The following is a 23,381-nucleotide window of genomic DNA, read 5'->3' on the forward strand; positions in this document are numbered from 1 at the left end:
TTCAGTGTTTCCCCTACCATTATATTAGGGGGGCGTCCTGCCCCACCAATGGCACCTCCCGCCCCCCCTTCAAGGTCAAGTTAATTTTCTTTAAATTTTATGTTCTATATAGTCATTTAAGGTTACCTTTCCTATAGAACAGGTCTATACATTGTCTGCACACTTTGTGGATAATTGTCATAAAAAGAAATGTTCTGATGTTTAGTTCAGCTGTTACATTGACTGCAGTCATTAGAAGAAGCACATGAACACCATGAATCCTGTCGGTGTCCGTCTGCACGCCCCCCCCCCCCCAGAGCTGTAAACCTAGGGGAAACACTAAATCACAAGAGTAATTACAAACCTGTGTGTGTGTGTTTGTGTGTGTGTGTGTCTGCATGTGTACGGGGGAGAGCCCCACGGGGGGGAGGGGGGTCTCCACATATGAAATGAGCGTAGCACGCCACTGCGGCTTATCTCAGCCTGGCGGATGTCAGCAGAGCACGGGCCACCGGTGAAGGCTGTTACGACACAAAGCCCTTTTGAAGGTCTCTCCTGCTGCACTATGGGGTAAGAACCCCAGGCCCATATGTTAGGGGGGGGGGGGCACACACACAATCCTGGAGACTGTGTAGCTTCATGGGCACATACAGAGCACTACACACCTTACAGGCCAGTGCAAAGGGAAAATTAACACAGATATACACGCGCACACACACACAGTGATGACAGGCCACTGCCATAGTGATGAGATCCACCAGAGCCCAACCATCACCCCTCACTGTAAACAACCACATATTTCACACCCTGTACTCTAGACTCTGTGAATGGCAGGGGTGGCACAATGCATGCAGGCAATGGTTACATACACACACAGATAGACACACAGCATTAACAGACACACACATCTGTCTACTACAGCAGAGTAGTGTTGAGTTTCTTGACCACTTGCTGCCCTTCACATGTGCCCAGCAACCAAGGCGTTAGGATCCATTCAGCACCAGAATATAAACAGCTAGAACATAATCATCAGTGACTGAGGCTTTGAGACGCCGTCCAAGTGTCTGGGCTGAAACACCATCAGCGGGCAGAGCGGAGGGTCATTACTAAGGCTTCCCCTTTAAGACATGTTTGTTTTCTTGGCCAGGGAGACGGCAGAGCTGAGTGTGAGAACCAGCATGTTCAGACGCAGTAGCATGAAGTCACTGGGCTCAGTGCCAGTTTCCACCGGGCTGGACCAAGGCCGCCATCCAGCAGGAACTGTTAGGATCTCGTCCCATCCTGCAACCTAACTCACCTCCTGGACCTCCACCAAGGAGGGTCCCTGAATGGCAAACTGGCTCGCAAGGGAAAACCCGGCTCAGCGTCAGGGCAGGAGGAAGACCATGGGAAGCGTGGGGGGCGGCTTACACTGAGTTCTAACTAACCATCAGCTGCTTAAATTACCAGAATTTAGGGGCAAAGTTTGAAACCCGACTCTGCAAAGCATGACGTCACCAGGACGGAGACGTACATGACAGAGAGGTGTGAAAGGCCGGCAGGGACGACCGGGAATCTGACAGCGGAGTCATCCATCAGGAACGGTACAGCTGTACCTAACAGCTCCTTCCGGCTCTTTCTGTAGACCGCACTCTGAACCCCGACTCCGCACCCCCCTGCCTCTGGTCGATCAGACACTCTTCTGGTTCCCCACAGCCATGCAAACTGAGCCCTTTGGGTCCCATACAACCTACATCCGCAGCAGTCCCACCACATAACAGAGGTTCTTCACAGTTATTCGCAGGATGTGTTTTCACATGCTGTGACGGCAAACGAGGCCAACCCCCTAAAACGAGTCTTCTGCAAGCTCTCTTACTACTGGCTGCACTGATTAAACAGGCGCAGCCCCACAGAAGACTGATGGCCGCGCACCGACCGGAGCGCTCCCAACAGAGCACAAGGACCGGAGCGCTCCCAACAGAGCACAAGGACCGGAGCGCTCCCAACAGAGCACAAGGACCGGAGCGCTCCCAACAGAGCACTCCGACCGGAGCGCTCCCAACAGAGCACTCCGACCGGAGCGCTCCCAACAGAGCACAAGGACCGGAGCGCTCCCAACAGAGCACACCCACCGGAGCGCTCCCAACAGAGCACAAGGACCGGAGCGCTCCCAACAGAGCACAAGGACCGGAGCGCTCCCAACAGAGCACAAGGACCGGAGCGCTCCCAACAGAGCACAAGGACCGGAGCGCTCCCAGCAGAGCACACCGACCGGAGCGCTGCCAACAGAGCACAAGGACCGGAGCGCTCCCAGCAGAGCACACCGACCGGAGCGCTCCCAAAAGAGCACAAGGACCGGAGCGCTCCCAACAGAGTACACCGACCGGAGCGCTCCCAACAGAGCACAAGGACCGGAGCGCTCCCAACAGAGCACAAGGACCGGAGCGCTCCCAGCAGAGCACACCGACCGGAGCGCTCCCAACAGAGCACACCGCCCGGAGCGCTCCCAACAGAGCACAAGGACCGGAGCGATCCCAACAGAGCACAAGGACCGGAGCGCTCCCAACAGAGTACACCGACCGGAGCGCTCCCAACAGAGCACAAGGACCGGAGCGCTCCCAGCAGAGCACACCGACCGGAGCACTGCCAACAGAGCACAAGGACCGGAGCGCTCCCAGCAGAGCACACCGACCGGAGCGCTCCCAAAAGAGCACAAAGACCGGAGCGCTCCCAACAGAGCACACCGACCGGAGCGCTCCCAACAGAGCACACCGACCGGAACGCTCCCAACAGAGCACAAGGACCGGAGCGATCCCAACAGAGCACAAGGACCGGAGCGATCCCAACAGAGCACAAGGACCGGAGCGATCCCAACAGAGCACAAGGACCGGAGCGCTCCCAACAGAGTACACCGACCGGAGCGCTCCCAACAGAGCACAAGGACCGGAGCGCTCCCAGCAGAGCACACCGACCGGAGCGCTCCCAGCAGAGCACACCGACCGGAGCGCTCCCAGCAGAGCACACCGACCGGAGCGCTGCCAACAGAGTACACTGATTGAAACATTCCCAACAGAACACACCGACTGAAACATTCCCAACAGAGCACACAAATCGTACTTCAAAGATTCGGTGTCAAACTGGTTGAGGAGCCGGCAAAAGACGGTGTGTACCCATACAGGGCAGGACAATCCCCACCCTTGCAGGACACGCCCCCATTTGACAGTTTGACTGTCTGGGATGGCCAAGCGCAGCCCATCCGAGGGTAGGGTACAGTGTGTCCCCACGAAAAATACGAATGTGCTTAAGTTAGCCAACAAAGCTTTGTGCTGCCATTAAACTACTTTAAAAGAAACTGCAGATGTTATCTTTTTATGGTTAAAAACCAAATGTATGAGCCTGGACAAGATGAAGAAACCTGGACTTTTTAAAGTTATTTGTAAGGCTGGTGCTCAGACAGAGGACAGATGAGAGGTTTGCCAAGCAAGGAAATGAAACCAAATGAGGCAGACAGAAGCGGATGGTCTCCGCAGGCGCAACAGATCCATACCTTGATTAAAAGCACATCCACGGCCGGCTCGCCCCTGGCACACAGGCTGTATCTGCGCTTGTGTCGCTCGTACATCTTCCCCCGACACTGAAAACGGCAATGGGCAGACTGCAGTGCCGAAAAGCTGCTCTGGCTGCAGCTTCAGGAAGAATGAGGAGCTGCCGATCTTTCACATCTGTGCAGAGAACCAGCCCTCTGGCTTCCTCTCTCTCCCCCTCGCTCTCCAGTTTAATCCCATTCCCTCCCTCTCGCTTCCCGTCTGTGTGTGTGCGCGCACTCGCTTTCGTGTGTGTGAGTCTGCCTCTTGGTCTCTCTCTACACGCCATCACTTCTCTCCCGACTGTGCTCCGGAGACGCAATGAATCACCACTGAGCGCTTGAGGAAAAGCCGAGATTGGCCTGGGGCACTCCCGTGTGTGTCACAGGGCCTTCTGTGCCACCGGCCAACCCACCACACGGAGCATCCGATGCAGGAAGTAAGATAACAGAGGGCCGGGACACTGTCTCACAGAAATCCTTCTTTCTGAGTGTTTTTCTCTGAATCATCATGGCGACCAAACATCAAGTCACCAAATACTTACAAAAATGACACTGCTACATGAAAACAATTTGTCAGAGCAAATTTGTAGACTAACAAATAAAAAGGATTAAAAACAGTGCAGCTGTGATTTCATTACAGAAGACAGACTAATACTATAGTATGTGACACAGTGACAATGTCAATAAACAAAAGCTGCAGCACTGGAGCTGTACAGGAAGCTCAGCCAGAGAACAGCAACACGGGCAGCTCTTATGCAGCTCAGCCGCCCTGAAATTAATGCAGTTAAGCAGCCCAATGGAACGCAGCTTAAACGTTTGGAAAAGTGGAGTGTGAGTCAAATTCCTTTGGCTGGTTCAGGAAAAATGGCAGACCACAGAGCCAAAGCTGCTTTTTTCCAAGGGGGGGAAGGACCGATACTCTGACATTTTGGTGGGGAAAACATCACTCTGAAAATATTTAGCAAATAGAATTTTTCCCACTTTTGAACTTTGCCCAAAAATTCAAAAGTGTTTAGAATAAAAGAAATGAAAAAGAAATTAAAATACAGTGTAAAGCATAAAAGCAATATGGGGAAACTGATTATGGTGTATTCTGTGTGCCACCTCTGGCTTAAGCACTGAAGCTCCTTCATGATGACATTTTCCAAGATGATGTACGTGGTGTTTTTTCTTTTCTAATACTTCAGAGATTTTATCTTGTGGGATCCGGGAATTCTAAGGGCCCATGAGCTTTCATCAATGCTGTTCATCACACAGACACACACCACACACAGACCACACACACACTATACACCATATACACAGACACACACCACACACAGACCACACACACACCATACACCATATACACAGTCACACACCACACACACACCATACACCATATACACAGACACACACCACACACAGACCACACACACACAGACACCATATACACAGACACACACCACACACAGACCACACACACAGACACCATATACACAGACTACACACACAGACACCATATACACAGACACACACCACACACAGACCACACACACAGATACCATATACACAGACACCATATACACAGACACACACCACACACAGACCACACACACAGACATCATATACACAGACACACATCACACACAGACCACACACACAGACACCATATACACAGACACACAGACACACACCACACACAGACCACACACACAGACACCATATACACAGATACACACCACACACACAGCACACACACAGACACCATATACACAGACACACACCACACACAGACCACACACATAGACACCACACACACAGACACCATATACACAGACACACACCACACACACCACACACAGACCACACACACAGACACCATATACACAGACACACACCACACACAGACCACACACACAGACACCATATACACAGACACACACCACACAAAGACCACACACAGACACCATATACACAGACACACACCACACACACCACACACAGACCACACACACAGACACCATATACACAGACACACACCACACAAAGACCACACGCAGACACCATATACACAGACACACACCACACACACCACACACAGACCACACACGCACACACCACACACGCACACACCACACACACAGACACCACACACACAGACGCTCACTACATATACAGACACACAGACACACACCACACAGACCACACACACAGACACCATACACACACGCACCACATACACACTACACACACAGACACACACACTACACACACAGACACACACACCACGCACACAACACATAGACCACACACACAGACACACACCACACACAAACAGACAAACACACAGTGCACACAGACATATACCACACACACAGACACACACAGACAGACACCACACACATACCACACACACAGACACACACACAAACACAAACATCGCCACATGGCTTCCTGTTTTTATTGAGGCTGGGCCCACTGTGCACCCCCAAGCCCCCCCCCCCCCCCCAGAGTAAACCCTTCCACATTTCACAAGTCTCACAGTCCTACAGCAGACCATTTTCACACACCAGAGAAAACGTATGGTCAATCACACTCCCCCAAAAAGTATTTTATTTAACACAGAAAACTAGGCCTAACTAACAACAATATTACATTTAACTGTAATAAACATAAAATAATAGTAATAATAATTATAGTACTATCATTTATCAGTTTACTCATCCTTCAGTCTATCAGATAATTTTTTGCCTCAGACACTTAAAAAAAAAGTTGGATGAATAATAGGAAAAATTTAACTTGGGGGGGGGGTTAACATTTCCAGGCTTCTACATTCACTTCCACTACACATACAAACAGACCCCCACATCAAGCCCTTTCTCACAGCAGAAGGCCCCTGCAGGCCGAGAGACAGAGATGGCAGTGTGGGAAGGTGGCGGAGATGGAGAAGCACATTAGCCAGTGCGCCTCCGGAATGTTCCAGAATGTTCACCTGTCGAGCGGCATCCGTCGGGACACCCCCGCTGCAAGAGTGCGATGCAGATGGAGCCGATCCCCCCCCCCCCCCCCCCCCGATAAACAGAGCCTAAACTCCACCCCAGTCGGGGAGCGATGAATGGGCTCAGTGTGTCTGGCTGGACACGGCACTGAGTGCTATTCAGCGAGGCCGCGCTTCTCCAGCAGTGGAATAGCAGGCCTCTGAAACCATGTGCTTCAGGCACACCTGCCTCACTGGATGCAGCATTCAACTTCCCACTAAGTCCTTTCCACAGGGCTGAATTGAGGATATTACCCCCAGTCTCTACTGATAGCTGTGCATGCCATTCAGACTGTTCCACAACTCCCGGCTGCTCAGTAGCTGGATTGGATTGTAAACATGGCCATTCACCTACGACAATCACCTGTAATGAGTAAGAGGCATCAGGTGATGTTACCGGAATAGTGATTCAAGACAAGCCACGGGCAACTCCAGACCACATCTCAGAGTAGGTTCCCTGACACATCCTAACGATCAGAGAGTACACCAATACATTCCATACAACTGTCTGCAATTCACCACCATTAACTGATCTTCAGAAATTATTTAAGCCTTAAGTCCCAAGATTTTTTTGAAAATGTTTGTAAAATGCTCCTCTGCTCTAAGAGGCTCATTTCCTCCACTGATTAATTGCTCGAATATTTAGCTGTGCAGCTATATAAGTGTATAATAGCTCATTAACCATAGCAATTATACCTTCCTCAGTATCAACAACGAAAGGGGCCAGATATGGTGGCACATCTGGAAACCGTTATACCAAAAGTGAACACCAGGGGGAGTCTAAGAACATTCTGTGACTGAAACCAAACACTTTAAGTAATTTTGTTTCTAAATGTATCCAAGCTTATAAAGACCCTTTCCCATTCTGCAGAACAAACTTTTGAGTATTTTTTATCTGTATGTTTATAAAATGTGTTAATGACCTCAGAACATTAAAGCACACCATTTTAAAGCTTGATATTAACAATGTTTGTTTTTTGAAACTGTCCACAACAGTCATTTAAATGAGTTGGAAACAATATATGTAAAATACAGCTTTTCTTAACACCTACAGAAGAATAATTTATTTTCTGACCTTGATGACCTGTTGAAGGTGAGATAGGTGCATTGTGTTGTTCACAGGTCAGCAACATGCTACCCAGACATATTACCACCTTGCACCAAACACAGATCCTGAATCTTGGGTTTTTCGTTCTAATTTTCCCTCCTCGCAGAATCAGAAATATTCCCGCATGAAACAGCCAGAGGAATACTCCCCTTCTGAGGCTCCAGACTCAGCCTAGCTGCTGATATCATTCCCTTTGAAGGCGGGTGAAGATCTTGGCCACTTGTGGGATCTTGGCCAAACGCAATGATAAAACCGCCGTCCATCAAATGCTGAGTAGACATGAACCTACAAAGCCAGCTGTGGTCGCCAGAAGACACCAAAACACCCATTAAGGCAGGTGGACACGCCCAAGCTTGTTTATAACCCATAATTCAAGCCTGGCAACAGCACCATCCCTTCCTAATCCACAGCTCATCCTCAGCTCCGATACCAGAAGGTTATCAGTTCACGTCTCTGGAATCATAACAAACAAAGTAGTTCTACCTTACGAAAAAGTTCCCTCAGCAGAACATGCTTATTTAGCAAACTCATGATCCATGGTAGATATACAGCAAGCTAGATATATTGGGATAAGGTCAAATATGTACAGTTTAACCGGTCTAAGTCGACACTCACGGGACCAGCTTAAAAGTGACGACTTAGAGAATTGACGAGATACACCTAAGTCGACACTTTGGCGACTTATGTCTATCTCGCCGTTTTGTCGACTAGTAAATCTAACTCGCCGTTTTGCCGACTTATAAAGTCGACACTTTGGCGACTTATGTCTATCTCGCCGTTTTGCCGACTAGTAAATATAACACCATACCTCTACTACACCGCACTATACACGCGAGACTTAAGACCGGGGAGCGACTAGTGCGATAGGTGGGGATTCCCCGTTTCTACATTGCCGTGGTGACAAGCAGGCGGCGGGAATGCAGCGATTGGGGTGTCGACTTACAGGGAGGAAAATCCATTCATTTGTGTTGTTCGGGATTTAGGTGACGACTAAGGGAATTTGACGACTTACAAGCGGCGAGTTACACAAGGAATTTTAAAGGAAACATCATTAGGAAAAATCGGGACTTTTGTTTGAGCGTCGACTTGTGCACACTGACGAGTTACAAGCTGGCGACTTAGACCAGTTTTACTGTATATACAGTAAGACCCCAAGATACCAACAAGTCCCATTCCTATAGTGGGTTCACAAGTCCAGCAAAGTGAGTCTAGGCATCCAGCTGATTTTGCTCCAATTCCTAACCCTCAACCCCAATAGAAAACATGTACATATAGTACAGCTATTTATACATAAGAAAATGCTTTTAAAAGTTAATATTTGTATTTTTCATATATTGCATATATAGTGTATTTTAACAAGAAACAACAGAGAATTATTTACTCCCACTATGTTCCATCAGCTGATCGCATCACCATTATCGGACTAGCCCTTGTATATGCGCACGTAACCAACCTCCCTCTTCTCAACTCTCATCGAAGACATTTATGCCTTTAAAAGTTAACATTTGCATGTTTGTTACTGATTTTGGGTGCATTTTAACAACCAACAATTGAGTTCTTTATTTTCCCCTCGTTTTCAGTCAGCCGATCTCGCTTTCCGCTAATGAGCGAGCATTCGTTTCTATACCTGGAATATGTAAGCACATCTGCAGGCGCCAAAGACAGGAAGTAACTTACGCGCTGCCAGGAAATTTGAATTTCCGGCACAGATTTTTATTGTGCAATTATTGCAACAATTTTTAATTTTTTGGACATACATGTTCACATTTTTGAAGGTTCTTATCTTGAAGGTTCGTATGTGGAGGATTTTCTGTATCGTAATACTCGATGATAGTATCGTAAATGACCAATGAAATGCTTACATTTTCCATAAAAAACAGTCCTATACTACTGGGTATATGTTCCATAAACAATGGAAATTCTGGAAACAATGCCGACCTCCACAGGAAGATGACACAATCCCCTTCTTAGCGCTTATGGAGGCAGCCACAGGGACTTGTACACTATGGGTGGAGAATGCCATCATGCCCTGCACACACATTTAGCCCATGACATCATCCCTTCATGTCCTCCTGTAAAACTGAACGCCCAGGGCCCACACCTAAGGGGCTTCCCCACTGTGTGCAAGCGGCCCTCCGTTACAGCACCGTCTGCACTCCAGCAGGCCCTTCCGGAAGGAGAGTCCTTAACAAAACAGCCTTAACGTCATAAAAATCAGCACAGCGGCCATTAAAAAGCGCTTGACACTCACCCCTACAGTACCTACGTCATCCATCCTCACGCCGGAGGACGAGTCCTTCTCACAGGTCGCTGCCTCTCCAGCTGCAGCTGTAGGAAGAGATGGGGACTCAGCCATTGGAGAAGCAGCCCCCCCCCCCCCCCCCCCACCTGCACTGCACTCCCCAGAGGCAGCAATCTCGTCACAAAGCCTTGAACCTCACACCGGTCCCCCAGTTCACTCGGAACACCCACCAATCCATTTGTGAAAGTGGAACAGTGGAGAAAATTAAATCTTTCAAAAGCTTTACTTTAGATTTCTGATAGAGATGGAATTTAAAACTCGATTACCAGAAAACTGAGAAAAATAGACATTAGACACTGTTAAAAGCTTATAAAAATGTGGCTCTAGTTATTTTTAACTAGACTTCAATTATGTTACAATAAACTAACTGCTGCTCATGTTAATTTGGTCACTTTCTTGTTAATTAACATAAATTTAGATGCGATGGTCTGTGGCAGATATATAAATATCCAAATGAAATTTGCTTTCACATGTTCTTGAAACAGAAATAATAAATGTAGTCTTTTAAAAAAAACGGGAACTGTTTCTTAGCTCACAGAAACCGGCTGAGGCTGAACAGACAAGGTCTCACTGAGACATAGGATGAGACTTGAAGCCAGCTGAAGGTGCCATTTAATTACAATGCGACGGATGGGGTGTAGATGAGCACATATTCTCCTATTACAGCATGTGCCACACTGAGCTGAAATGATGGTAGGTTTTAAGTGTTGTGTTTATATTTCAGGAGGATAAACAATTGGCTTCTTAGTGGGTTACTGGAGTAGTTTTATCTTGGAGGTAGCGACATAGCAATAGGACAGCATGTATCTAGATCCCACCCAGTACACCGTGGAGCCGGCCTCTCACCTGCTGTGGGGGCATCTCCGCTGTCGACGGTCTCCTGGCCTGATGTGTTCCTGGGCTCTTCCTCGGACACCTTCCCCATCATCTCTGCCACTTGCACATGTTCGGCCTCAGCAGATGGGCTGCTGCCTCGGTCCAGAGGAGAACGGAGCCCCAGGGAATCCGAGGCAGTCAGCTTACTCACTTGCTCTATGGACCCTGCAGGAACTGGCAGCTCATTCACAGGTGGAGTCACAACCTCCCCTATAGGAGACTCGGGGTCTTTTTGCTCAGAGACCTTCTCTAAAACTGAAATGGAGGTAAGAGGTTCCACCTCAGCGGTGTCCTCACTGGTGCTCCCCGTTGCCACACTGCGACCCGCTGTGTCTGACTCCTCACCATTTACACAGATGTCTCCATGTGGGATACTCGCCTCGGACACAACTGGGCTGCCGTCTGGCACAGAAGGAGTATCAACGCAAGATTCGGAGACACTGTGTTTATGAGCATCAGTCTGGTCGTTCTCCGGAAGGAGACCTCCTCCCACAACCTGTTGGTCAGCAGATGTGAGCGTTTTGTGAGTGACACTCGACTCTGGCTCAGGCTCCAGTGTTTCCCGTATCACCTCACATCTGTCAGTGTCCTTCTGCTCCTTTTGGCTGCCAATATCCTTCCCAGGATGGTCATGTGAGGGGGCTGGTTGCGCGTCTTCTACCGAAGATTCCGGTGGTTTCTCATTGCACAATACCTCAGAGTCAGACTTCTTCACGAGCGATGACTGGACTTCGAGATCCTGTTTGGGGGGAACCTCAGGTTCTAGATGCACAGTAGTTTTGCTTTTTTCTAATGGTTGGCTCACGTCAATGACCTCCGGGTGCACCATTTCCTCTGTGGACATTACTTCATTTGAGATGTCCTTTCCAAGAGCCACATCACTGATATTTCCACCTATGTCCTCTACATCACTGGAGAGTGAGGATTCAGATTTTACATCAATGTTGTTTGCAGCAGTGCAGCTTCCTTTGTCTTCCATCTCCTCCTCAGGACTGTATTCCTGAGAGGATGTTACTTCACCACAGATTTCTGATCTATCCTCTTCTACAGCTGTGGAGCCGATCACTGAATTCAGGGCTTCCTCCTCATTGGAAAAGGGAACAGAAAGCAGAGGCACAATTCCATTGGTTTCTCCCGCCTCTGTGGGACCCCCTTCCTGTGTAGCTGTTACTTCAGGGTTCTTCCCCTCTATGCCAATCTCGAGAGTGTGATCCTCACTAATGTGAGGATGCTGAGCGCTGTCTTGACTTAAATCCCCCGCAATGATGCTTCCCATGTCATCACTGTTTACTACAACAGACTCAGCCTCTACTGGACTAGAGAAATCATTTTCTGTAGGTTCATTTACCTTGGATAACATGTCCCCATTTTCTGATGCAGGATCTGGAGTAGAAATTTCACAGCCATTTTGATCCAAGCAAGCCATGTCTTCTGCTGGTAGGGGCAACTCCATCCGGTTAGATGCCACTAATTGGTCACGGTACCGTGCTTCCAAATCTGACCCACAGGACGTCGTGTTCTCATCTCGGTCACAGTTCTCCTTCTTGACCTCTGCACTTTCAGCCATAGTTTCGGGGGTCAATTCTGCGGCACAGTCCAGCTTGCATGGCTCCTGCGTCTCTAAGCCCAGCTCCCCACAGTCACTCCGCACAGACTCTGCCTCCGTAGACTGCTCCGTAGACTGCTTGTTATTCAGTGTGCGGTCGTCGCTCCCGTCTGCTTCAGCGTAATCCACTGCAGCTGTTTCCTGGCTTTGTTCGCAATAGCTCGTCCCCAGTTCCAAGTCTGCCTCAGTAACAGTCGAGGGGCACGATTGTTCGGCTCTGACCGCAGCCCCTTCGGAGTCTCGGCCACCCAACTGACTTGCAGATAAATCTGAGGGGTCCCGTGTGGTGCGATCCACCTCTGCCACATTGGTACCCTCCATTTCACCTTCCTCTTCTTCCTGTAAGTCCGCAGTGGTTGTGGTTTCTTTCTTTATCTCTTCTATCTGCTCTGCGTCCCGAGAGACCTTCTCGAAATCATCATGGGATGTTCCTGGGTTCTCCTGAGAGTGTGAGTGGCCCATATCTGTTGCGATGGTGCTCTCGCCAAGGACTGATTTTTCGTTATCGTGTGGCGACTTTGCACCCGCCCTTTCTGCTGTTCTCGCTGCTTCCTGGCTCGAAATATCAGCCCCCCCCAGGCCGCCCTGCGGCACTCTGATTGTGCCGAGGTTAGTATCAGTTTCCTCTTGCCGGCTTCCCCAAGACAGCTCACTGAAAGCTGGGCCAGGCCCCACCTCCAAAGCCAGGGCGGCGTCTCTGCTATCTGCTGACTCGTTCCTGGACTCTGTGCAGCAAACAGGGGCCGCCCCAACCTCCTTTTCCTCCTGAGCACCACAATCTACACCGCCGTGCAGACAGGGGCACGCCTCAACATCAGAGCCTCCGTTGCACGAGGGGGGTTCGGATTGTTCTGACCCCTCAACCTGCCTCAGTAACTGGCCCCCCTGCCTGTGTTCTCCACACAAATCTTCAGAAAAGGACTCCTGCTCTGTCACGCCAGAGCCACAGTCATGTGCAGCCACTCCTGCACTTGTAACACATTCATGGGTGGCGCCCGGGAGCTCTGACTGCGGCCGAAATGAGGATCCCCCCTGACGAGAAAAGCGGGCAGAGACACAGCACCTCAGCAAACGGATCTCTGAGCGAACAGGCGAAATGTAAAAACAACTAATTCTTTTACGCAACTCTGCTTTTTTCATCTCTATGCACAGTACACCTTTATAACAGGGGATGACGGAAAAGATTCACACACCCGGGGGTGGGAGGGGGGTAACACTTCCACTGATGGAACCAGGAAGCGTGGGCATGAACCCAACTCACCCGATTGATTATTTGCGTCAGCTGGTCCACATCCTCCTGCAGGCCTAGGGGCGTGTCTCCCGGGACAGCGGCCCCCGTCAACGTGTAGGTGTTCAGGCCAGGGTGGTGCCGCACGGCCCAGCCTCCAGGACCGGGCAGCGAGGAAGCCTCTGGATGTGCTCCTGCAGCCTCAGCCCTGTATTGCCACAAACGCTCAGCTGAGAGGATCTGCGGCTGACACGTGGCTCGCTCGCAGAGGAAGCACGTCTGCGGCACACCTTGGCTTTAATCTCCACGCAGCAGTCAGCTAATTTTAAGCGATTTAGCGCGCCTCACCCCACCTCGCAATGCGGGCCGACTGTGTGCTTAAGCCCCTGAACAGAGCCGTCTCTCCTCACCGGCTCAGTTTCTAACTCCGTCACTGCAGCAAATAATTCAGCCCTTTGGAATAAGAACCGAATGAATGCATGAATGCAATCTGTGTGAGTGTTCGTAGGAAACAAAGAGGTGCACACACACTCACACACACTCTCACACACACTCACACACACACACCACATAAACACAGAAACACAAATAAATTGTCAGGAGCGACTTGTCAGTCACAAAACATCCACAGTGATCTAACCGACCCTGGAACCAAATGCTTCACTCTACAGTGCCCTGTACATTCACACTGCAAAACTGCAGAACAGAGTCTACCCCCACGTTGGCACACTGCTAAACACACTGGGCCCACCCCCCCCTCACAGCAGCACCAGACTGAACTGTACTGTGACTTATCCACACGGCACACATCAGGCACTACACAAGCAGAAATATCCACTTTAACTCTTTTGGCTCCACCCATGTTGACTGTATGACAATGCTGCTCTCTCCCTTATCTCAGTATCTCAACTGTATTCCATGTAATCCATTATATTGTGCAATAATGCCGTTTGTAATTCCTGTACTCTCAACTGAGGCTTTTCTCATGTGCAATAATTCATGAGCAGTATTCCTCCTATACTTTTATACTATGTACTGTAATAGCTATATTATTTTATTCTATATATTTTTCTTTTATTACATAAATTTTCTTTTGCTTGCAAGGTTTTTGCTGAAGCTTCTATAGGAGGATACAAATCTCATTGTACTTGTACAGTGGCAATAAAGATATCTTGTATCTTGTATATAAAAGAGAGATCCGACTCTGCATGAATGACACTGACGTGTCTAAAAGCCGATCAAGACTGAGAACCAGCATCTGGCAGCATCAGATAAAAGCCCCCTTCATCTTCAACGTCAGCTGCTAGGGTCACCTATTCAAAGGAGGAGAGCATGACAATCGTCCAGCAGCATTCACAAAAAGGAGGAACGGGAGCGATCCCTTCCACACAAAGCCCCCAGCGTACTTTTCCTTAAATGTGTTAATAATTGAGGGCAACTGGCTTCACATTAAACCTTGGATTTAAAGCCTATTACATGGAATAGGCCACTGAAATAAGCTTGCAGTCTGCTTTAAGGATTTACTCGAATGAAAGGCAATCCTGCCTGTTTACACACTGGTTACTCCACACAGGAAAGGCACCCGAGACGACCGGCTACCAGCAAAGAGCTTTCTGGAGAAAAATAACACAAAACCAAAGCCCCCATCACCCTGAGCTGGATTCTTAAGCCCAAATCACCTGAGATGGGTGGGGGGGGGGGCTACGAGTGCCTGGACATGAGAGCCACAGGAAGATCTTTTTCCCTTCTAGTGATCCTGCGTCATGTGACTGTGGGTGAGGTCAAACGGAACCTCAGGGACAGAGGTGAAGGAACCGTGGGGGGGAGGGAAGGATGTGCCCCCACCAATATTTAATTTGCATTCATTCATCCCTCCAAAAAATAGAACTTTACAGCAACAGTTTTGCAAGGTTAAAGCTGACCCCCCCCCCCCCCCATAACCCAAATCAGCCCAAGTCATCTCACAGGGTTAGAGCTGCCCCCCCCCCCCATAACACAAATCAGCCCAAGTCATCTCCCAGGGTTAAAGCTGCCCCCCCCCCCCCATAACCCAAATCAGCCCAAGTCACCTCGCAGGGTTAGAGCTGCCCCCCCCCCCCATAACCCAAATCAGCCCAAGTCATCTCCCAGGGTTAAAGCTGCCCCCCCCACCATAACCCAAACCTGCCACTGGTGGTTAAAGCCACAGCTGTGTGTCTTAATCCCATTCTTAACAGCATGTCTAACTGCATGTGGGTCTGCCTTTGTATTTACACCCTGTTACTTTTTAGCTTGAGAGAGAATATATCAAGTTCCCACAATATAAACCTCAACCATATACAAATCTGTGGCTGCAATCAAAAAACTAAAATAGCTGAAAGTCTTGTATTTTGTTTGTTTACTTATGGTTAAGGTTAGGGCCGGGAAGGGGTTAAGGTGTTAAGGTTAGGGCTGGGAAGGGGTTAAGGTTACCATCGCTGGGATTAGAGTTATGCCTTTGTGGGGAGAGTCCCCATAAAGATATGAACACCAACATGTGGGTGTGAGCACCTACTGTATGACTCACTGAAACAGTGTAGCCTGAAAACACTGGAGCAGAAAGGCGGCACACCGGCACTCACACATTCACCTGAGCTGCATACATGGGGACAGATCACCAGATCACTCTATACCCCCCCAAGCACTGGAGAGTGGCTGCCTGCGGGGGGAGGGGGTTGTAGAGTGACTCACTTACTGGATGAGGAGGTGCTGGGGCTGTCCTTGGTCCCCCGTCTCGACCAGCGAGAGAGGGGGGGGCGCCTGCTCGTTGGCCAGTCCTGGGGCCTCGTGGTCAGCCGGCTGCCACGGGGGGGATTTGGGCCGCGGGGCAGTGTGTGGCACCGTCTCCTGGGGGATAGGATCTGGAGTGGGGGGTGGGGGGGGGTGGGGGCAACAGAGACAAAGCTGGCTAAGTAGCAGGGGGAAACGGTTGGGTGGTGACGTTAGGCACGGTAAGCACTACTGTACAGACCGAAAGCACAGAAGCCCCACCTCTCACAATCCACCCGACCAACCATCCCACTGGGCATGTGACAGACAGAAGTTCCAGCCAATCAGGTGACAGGAGTAAAAGGGGAAAACTGATTGGTACAAAGGCTGCTGTTGACAAAAGTGTTGCCCTGGTGACTTAAGACCCAATTTTCTGTGAGCTCCTTCTGCCTGCCCCCAACCAAATCCCCGCTAATAGAGATACGGGAAGGTACACTAAAGTGCTGGGCTGTTTTTAGATTTCACAAAGCCACAGCGTAATTACCGTGCACGTAATTAAACCCCTAGAAGGTTTCACACGCTTTCAATGCCCTGCATTACCCATGATTTATCAGCCTTTCGCCGGCCTCCTGCTATTACGGTTGCAGTCTTACAAAAAAGTGAGACTTGAAGCTGAATAGGAGTTAGTCTATTACATTTGAATCATCAGAGGTAAATTTTACAGGCTAAAAGGTAGCTCTGTCAAGCAGAGGGAAGCGTACCATTAAACAGCTAAAGGGGAAGCGAGAAAATCCAACCAAAAATCCTATTACCCAGTTCCTCATTTGTTATATGGAGCAGTTCTGAAATGACCCTTTGTGACCAGAGACTACAAGATCCCAACATACATCAAACAGAAAGGCAGGCTGACGGACAGGTTCATTTTAGCACCCTGACTTGACAAAATGTCCTCGTCAAACCCTCTGTTCAAGACGTCAGGGCAATGAGTCAAATGGCATCTGTAGAAAAATGTGTACGACTGGAAGCAGGCTTCCGTGTGACAGCTACGTCCTTTAAAACAGCCACTAGCAGATGCATACCATGCCAATACAGGGACCCTCATGCAACCTGGTGTAACTAGACAACCTAGCTTCCGTATCTCTCAGTCCGCGACACACACTACACCCTTCGAAGTGTCACTATACCCGTATTCATATTTTTAAAAAGGAAAAACAAGAAAAAAGAACCTGGAAACAGAAAATCAAAGAACAAAAGTAGCACAGACTGTAAGGTTTTTGCCCCAGGATTTGTACCTTAGTAAGCTAATTATGCTAACTGTTCTGAAAGCATCCCCACACATTCCTGCATGGTGGGGGCAGGGCGTGCCAGGCATGGACCGGCCCTCCCTCTCCAGTGTCTCTCACCCAGGCACCTGTCACACACACCGCGGGCAGGAGGATTAAAGGCATCATCCTTGAGCTGATTTAGTCTCTGACCAGCCTACAGCTACAAAGGATTAAGTCACAGCTTCGCAATCTGTGTATCACAGGTCCCTCTACTCCAAGGCTAGCTGCCATGCCCACACCAGTGCATCATCACCGTGGAGAGTGACCCATCTTGGAGTCGGGCATTTGGGTGGCCTTTTCGTCGCAGTATAGAGGAGCTCGCAAGGCCCAGGGTGGGGGCAAGGGTCACCGCCTCGACAGGGAACACCAGAGATTACGCCCTCAAGAGCTCTTAGCCAGCTTATCACCAAGCAGTGACCTCATACAGCAATCAGATCCACCTGTATTGTGTCAACAGCACCAACCAGCCAGACGCTGGGAGCAGACGGACGCGAAGGTACAGATTCTGAAACTGACATACAGAGAAAGGCACCTCCGAAAAAAAAAACACCCCCACACCCGATGTGATTCACGCCGCGCTCATTTTCGCTCAGTGCTCAGTTGAGTTAAAGTTACTCCTTAGATGGTAAGTCTGTCGATCTGGCATTTCAGAGATCAGCAGCTAATTACAACATCATCTCCGAATCTTTCTGGACACCAGCAGTCTAGACATCAAAATTGAACCTGACAGAGGTTGCAAACCTGACGAAGTAGATCGGGGCAGCTCTGCTTCCTGATACCATCAGGGTGGGGGATCGAGGCCCTCCCCTGCTTTGTGTGTGGAGCTGCATGTTCTCGCCATGTTACGCTTCTCACCTCTGGGTTGATTACAGTTAGTTAGTAGATACTTTTATCTATAGTGACATTGAAAGCAGACTCAGCCAGTACCTGGAGCATTTGAGGTTACGGCCCTTACTCAAGAGCCCAACGGCGAAATCACTATACTGACCAGGGGATTTGAAGCAAACCTCTAGGTGGGGAGTTTCTAAGCCCAGATGCGAAACTCAAAAACAGCTCAGAGCCCTCGCCAGAAAGAGCGCGGGGGACCATGCTGTCTCTGCTGTGGGGGGGAATTGAAATGCAGGAAGACGGGGGCGTGCATACACTGCTTTCTGCATCAGCACAAGGGACCGGAAGCATCCCAAGGGCTTTGTGTTGGCCAACCATTAGCTCCAAGAGTATATCGTTTAATCAGCCTTTTCAGCTGCACTGGACTGATTTAAGCGTGATTATCACTCCAGCGAATGAGTCTTTCTGGCCACTGACATTTTTGCTGTGATTTCATGACCCCATTGGTGGGACTGCTTTACAGGAAATCTGGGATTTCTTTCTTTTTTTCCCTCTTTTTAAATCACTTTAGTGCCTATATCTAAACAGACAAGTGCTCTGCTAACAGGGCCTGGCAGATTAGCGCTGCTCCTGGTCACTGGGGGTTAATGAGGTTGAGCTGGGTTACCAGTCTAGACCAGAAGCCTCTGAGGAGATTCCTCTCGTCCCCGAGTCAGTACCAGAGCAGACCTGAGGAGGGCCAGCGAGGGGCGGCTGAGTAGCGAATGAAGAACAAGGGGATGCAGGACCAGACAGGGAACAAACTACTTCCAGTGAGTAAAACTCATTCATTTATTACATATTTGTTAATTACATAAACAATTGTGATTGGTTTATCTCCAAGGATACTACACCAATACCGCATCACAACAGCACTAAAATAATAATAAAGAATGTCCACTAGTTTCATCATCCACCTACAGTCTTTACCATACAAATGTATACTTTAGTTTTACCAACCAGCAGACATTATTATATATTTTTATTCTGTACCTGCCAAATATCACTCTCAAATGTCTTGTTAGTTTAGTCGTTTAGCAGGAGGTTCCAAATCACGTTGCACAGCTGGAATAAATTAACTAAAGGAAAGCAGGTTAAGCACTTTAGTGGGGGTCAAAGCCCCCCCCCCCCCAAGATGCCCTTTGAACACCCCCGGACCACTGGGACACCTGCTACTAGAGGCTCACAGCGTAAAGTGGGCACCGTTGAGATTCTAAAGACACTTTTGAGTCTAAAAACTGCAAGGTTTACATAACATGCCCTATAAACAAAGAAAAAAAATTGTGGGGTGGGAATATTTGTTTAAGAATATCTGCCACTGCCATCCGGACACAGTGTTCCGACCCAAAGGGAGCGAGAGTAAAATGAGTGCGTGCATTGGGAGGGGGTGGGGTGGGGTGGGGGGTGGATTTAAAGTGGAGCCAAGACAAACAACAGCGAGACTGTGCTGTTCTACAAGTGTCCTCGGGCCGGCAGGCCGTGCAGCGCCGACAGAGACCACTGGGATGCGCTCCAGGCTGCTCCCTCACATGCCCAGCCTTTCGTGGGAACGCTCTCCACTTGCCAGTTAGCATAATTGCTTCCCCCAGCTTCAAGAATTCAAGACAGGTTACATTCAGGACCAAAAAATAACATGTAAGGTGACTGCGGCCTGCGACTGGCCGGATCCGCTGACTGTCACGCCCAAGGGGGAAGGGCTTGTGCATTAATCCCGGGGATCCGACATTATTAGTGGCCCCCCTGGTGAGGAAACCTGCTCTAAAGGAGGAGGCCCCAGCCCAAAAAAATGAGATCCTGGCAAAACTTTATCTGTGATATGAAGCAGACATTTCATTAAAATACTTTTCTGGCAAGAGTCCCACTGTTAAATATTTAATTACTAATTAAACTCACAAGTGAACAACATTTGTCATGCTGTTAAAATGAGAGCTGCTGGTGCAGCAGGCTATACTGTAGGCAGATAAAGATGACAAAAACATAACTAAGCTATTTGATTTCAGAATCTTTTAGTGACTTTAGCATTTTAAGGTGGATACTTCAGGCCATCTTGCAGCTGCAGCGCCCCCTGGTGTTCCACACAGGCGGCCCCTACTTACCAGAACCCGTGTTCAGGTGGCAGCCTGGCACACTGCAGCTTTCCGGTAGGTCCGTGCGGCACGAGGCTATAGTCCGGCCCTCATCCAGCCATTCATGCTCCCGCAGTGGAACATGGGGCTTGGCCAGCAGCGGCGCCCCCACCTGGCCGCCGGCCTGACCAGCGGGGTTCACTGGGAACTGTTCCTTGTTGAAAGCCAGGTCCTGTGTGAAGGAGAAGCTGGCTTGTGCCACAAGGGCTGCAGGGTGACCCAACCTCAAGGCGAACAGGGTCACCTGGACAGGTTCGCAGCGATCGTGAGCTGGGGGGGGGGGGGGGGGAATTAATCAGTTAATACTGAATTACAGTAAGGAGTCCAAACAGATAACGTCATGGTGTTTGTACAGAAGCAGACAATCCCCTAATTAGTAGATAGAGAGATTCATTCGCAAACAAACAGAAATGCATTTTCAAAACGGCGTGTAAATCATGTAAATCACTTGGAAATATAAAAGAGTGAATTCGTAAGCATTCACAGACATTAGTGATAACTGAGCCTATACAAGCACTTTAGCAAATACTGTGTGAGACAGGAGAAAGGCATCTCTGTAATGTGACTGTAAGTGAATCTTTTTATTTACGAATATAGAATCAAATGATTAGTTTAAATTTCGCTCCTTAACTATTACTAAATCTTTACTAAAATGTTACCCAGAAATTTACTGGATCTCTGTTCTTTTTGTATTTGATAAACTTAGAGCTTTAAATACCCCTTTTATGTAGCACTTTTTTTCCTGATGCATTTTAAGTAAGGAGCCCTGTACTGGATTACATCATGTGCTCAGTCACATGACACCCCAGGCACCGTAAACAAAGCTGGAGTTTAGCCTTGTCTAAGCATGTGCCTTCCTGCCTAGTAATTTTCCTGGCCGAGCGCGTCACCCTAGGGAGAGTCGGATCCCTACATGCATGGATCTCAAAGGACCACGAGCAAAATAAGACGTCAACATCAAGTGCATCAGCATGAAGCAGAGCAGGAGTTGTGTGCATGCACACGCACACACACACACACACACACACGCAGCTCTTTTTACATTCGCAGGCTACAAGCTCTACATAGCTGTTCCATAATGCACACACTTGGAAAAAAAATCTGATGTCAGTTCCTCTTGTTAAGAAGGCGGCTTTTACATTGGGAGGGGTTTATCTGTACTGCAGTGGGGCGGAGGTGGGGTGGGGGGGGGGAAGGAACAAGCTGGATTGAGCTGGACCTCAGGGCCTGAAAAGTTCAGAGGGGTGAGACTGCAATGGTGGATTACTTACAGGGCAGTAAGCTAGAACAAGGAGTGCCAAAGCGGGCCCTCAGGGGCCAGAGGGAGGGCTTGTGAAGAGGAGGCGGCATCTGCTGAACCCCCCCCCCCAAGTAAACAATGGATGAGGCCCCACCCTTTTCGGGCGCGGTTCTCCAGGGATGACAGCCATAGGAGAAGGCACCCTCCAGCAAAAGGGCGTCCTGAGAGCAGGGTTCTGGGAAAGGGGCGGCTGGGACGGGGCACAGAACCATCTGGGCTACTGGCTCCTGTCACAAAGCACCAGGAGATGAAGTGCGAGGGCGTTTTATGGACCAGCGAGGGCGGAGCACTGCAGAAAGCAGTGATGATGCCTAGGGCCAGTGCGGGAGGCGTAGCCAGTGATGGTATGATCATAAAACGCATGATTCCTGCACAGCGCATGCGGGCATTCAGGGCCACTGCAGAGGCGAGTGCCACAGTGTGGCTCTGTGACCTTTTCAGTATCATTTATAGGCTGGTAAATGATTAGCTTGCTAGCTAACTCCTGTTGGCTGAGCTTTCTATGGCAAACCCTGGGTTTTATGGAAACCTGCGTCGGGGACCTCGGCAGGGGACAGAGTGCGATGGCTACGTCCCCCACAAGAGTCATCTGTTTCTCTGTCCAGCCACTGCACCGCTAAGGCAAGCGTGTGCAGAACGGGCCGGTCCGTCCGCCGGCCTCCCTGGGACCGCTGGCTGATCTGCACAGCATCTCGGCAGGCAGCCTCCGGAAATTTCCATTCGGGTAAAGAGGCGGATGGGTAAACAATAGGAAGCACGCTGAAATAACAGAGGGCGCAGAACAAACAACAACCCCTCACCCCATGCTCACTTTCCCCCAAAGGGAAGCTCCTATATCGCAGGAGCAATCCCTGCTACAAGGGGCAGTACAGTCTTTGGGGGGGGGGGGGGTGATCTGGTCAACAACGTTTCACCGGTTAACGATTTACTGCTGATAGGTGACCTTTCTAAGGGACAGTACTGTCAATAAAGGGCTGGGGGGAGGGGGTAGGCTGGCAGACAGGAGGCTTACAGGGACAGATGGCCTGCAGGGTGTCTGGGCCGCTCCTGCAGGTGCTGGTCAGGTGCCTCTGGGTGGAGCCACTGAAGAGCAGGTAGAAATCCGCTTGGGCCTGATCCCCCTGGAGCTCCTCATGACACAGCTGGATGGTGAGGACACGATCGCCCTGCAGGGGGCAGCACAGCGCTGTCAGCACCCCCATGAGGCCCATGCAAGTCTCACCCACAGTTTGCGGAATAACATTTGACTTTCATTTGCACATAGGAGGCAGAAACAAACAAACCACAACAAAAAAATCGAGCAAAGTAAACAAAGCAGGACCATCCTTTGGAGGGCGCTGCTCTGACATCAAC

At 49.5% G+C, this 23,381-nt stretch overlaps 1 protein-coding gene across 6 annotated transcripts in view; it reads right to left on the minus strand.

Moving 5' to 3' along the window:
• LOC111845719 (A-kinase anchor protein 13-like) overlaps positions 1 to 23,381 on the minus strand; it is an 84,171-nt gene that overhangs the window by 34,750 nt on the left and 26,040 nt on the right. For 5 of the 6 annotated variants that reach the window (XM_072698400.1, XM_072698401.1, XM_072698399.1 and 2 more), the window contains exons 4-9: positions 23,041 to 23,194; positions 20,699 to 20,998; positions 16,397 to 16,562; positions 13,717 to 13,891; positions 10,820 to 13,487; positions 9,923 to 9,999 (exon numbers count right to left, since the gene is read on the minus strand). In XM_072698400.1, the coding sequence (XP_072554501.1) occupies positions 9,923 to 9,999; positions 10,820 to 13,487; positions 13,717 to 13,891; positions 16,397 to 16,562; positions 20,699 to 20,998; positions 23,041 to 23,194 (3,540 nt within the window). Of the gene's footprint in view, positions 1 to 3,505; positions 3,733 to 9,922; positions 10,000 to 10,819; positions 13,488 to 13,716; positions 13,892 to 16,396; positions 16,563 to 20,698; positions 20,999 to 23,040; positions 23,195 to 23,381 lie in introns of those variants that run through there. The other variant, XM_072698402.1, reaches the window with a different exon arrangement.

This window comes from Paramormyrops kingsleyae, chromosome 13, assembly GCF_048594095.1.
Source record: "Paramormyrops kingsleyae isolate MSU_618 chromosome 13, PKINGS_0.4, whole genome shotgun sequence".
NCBI lineage: Eukaryota > Metazoa > Chordata > Actinopteri > Osteoglossiformes > Mormyridae > Paramormyrops > Paramormyrops kingsleyae.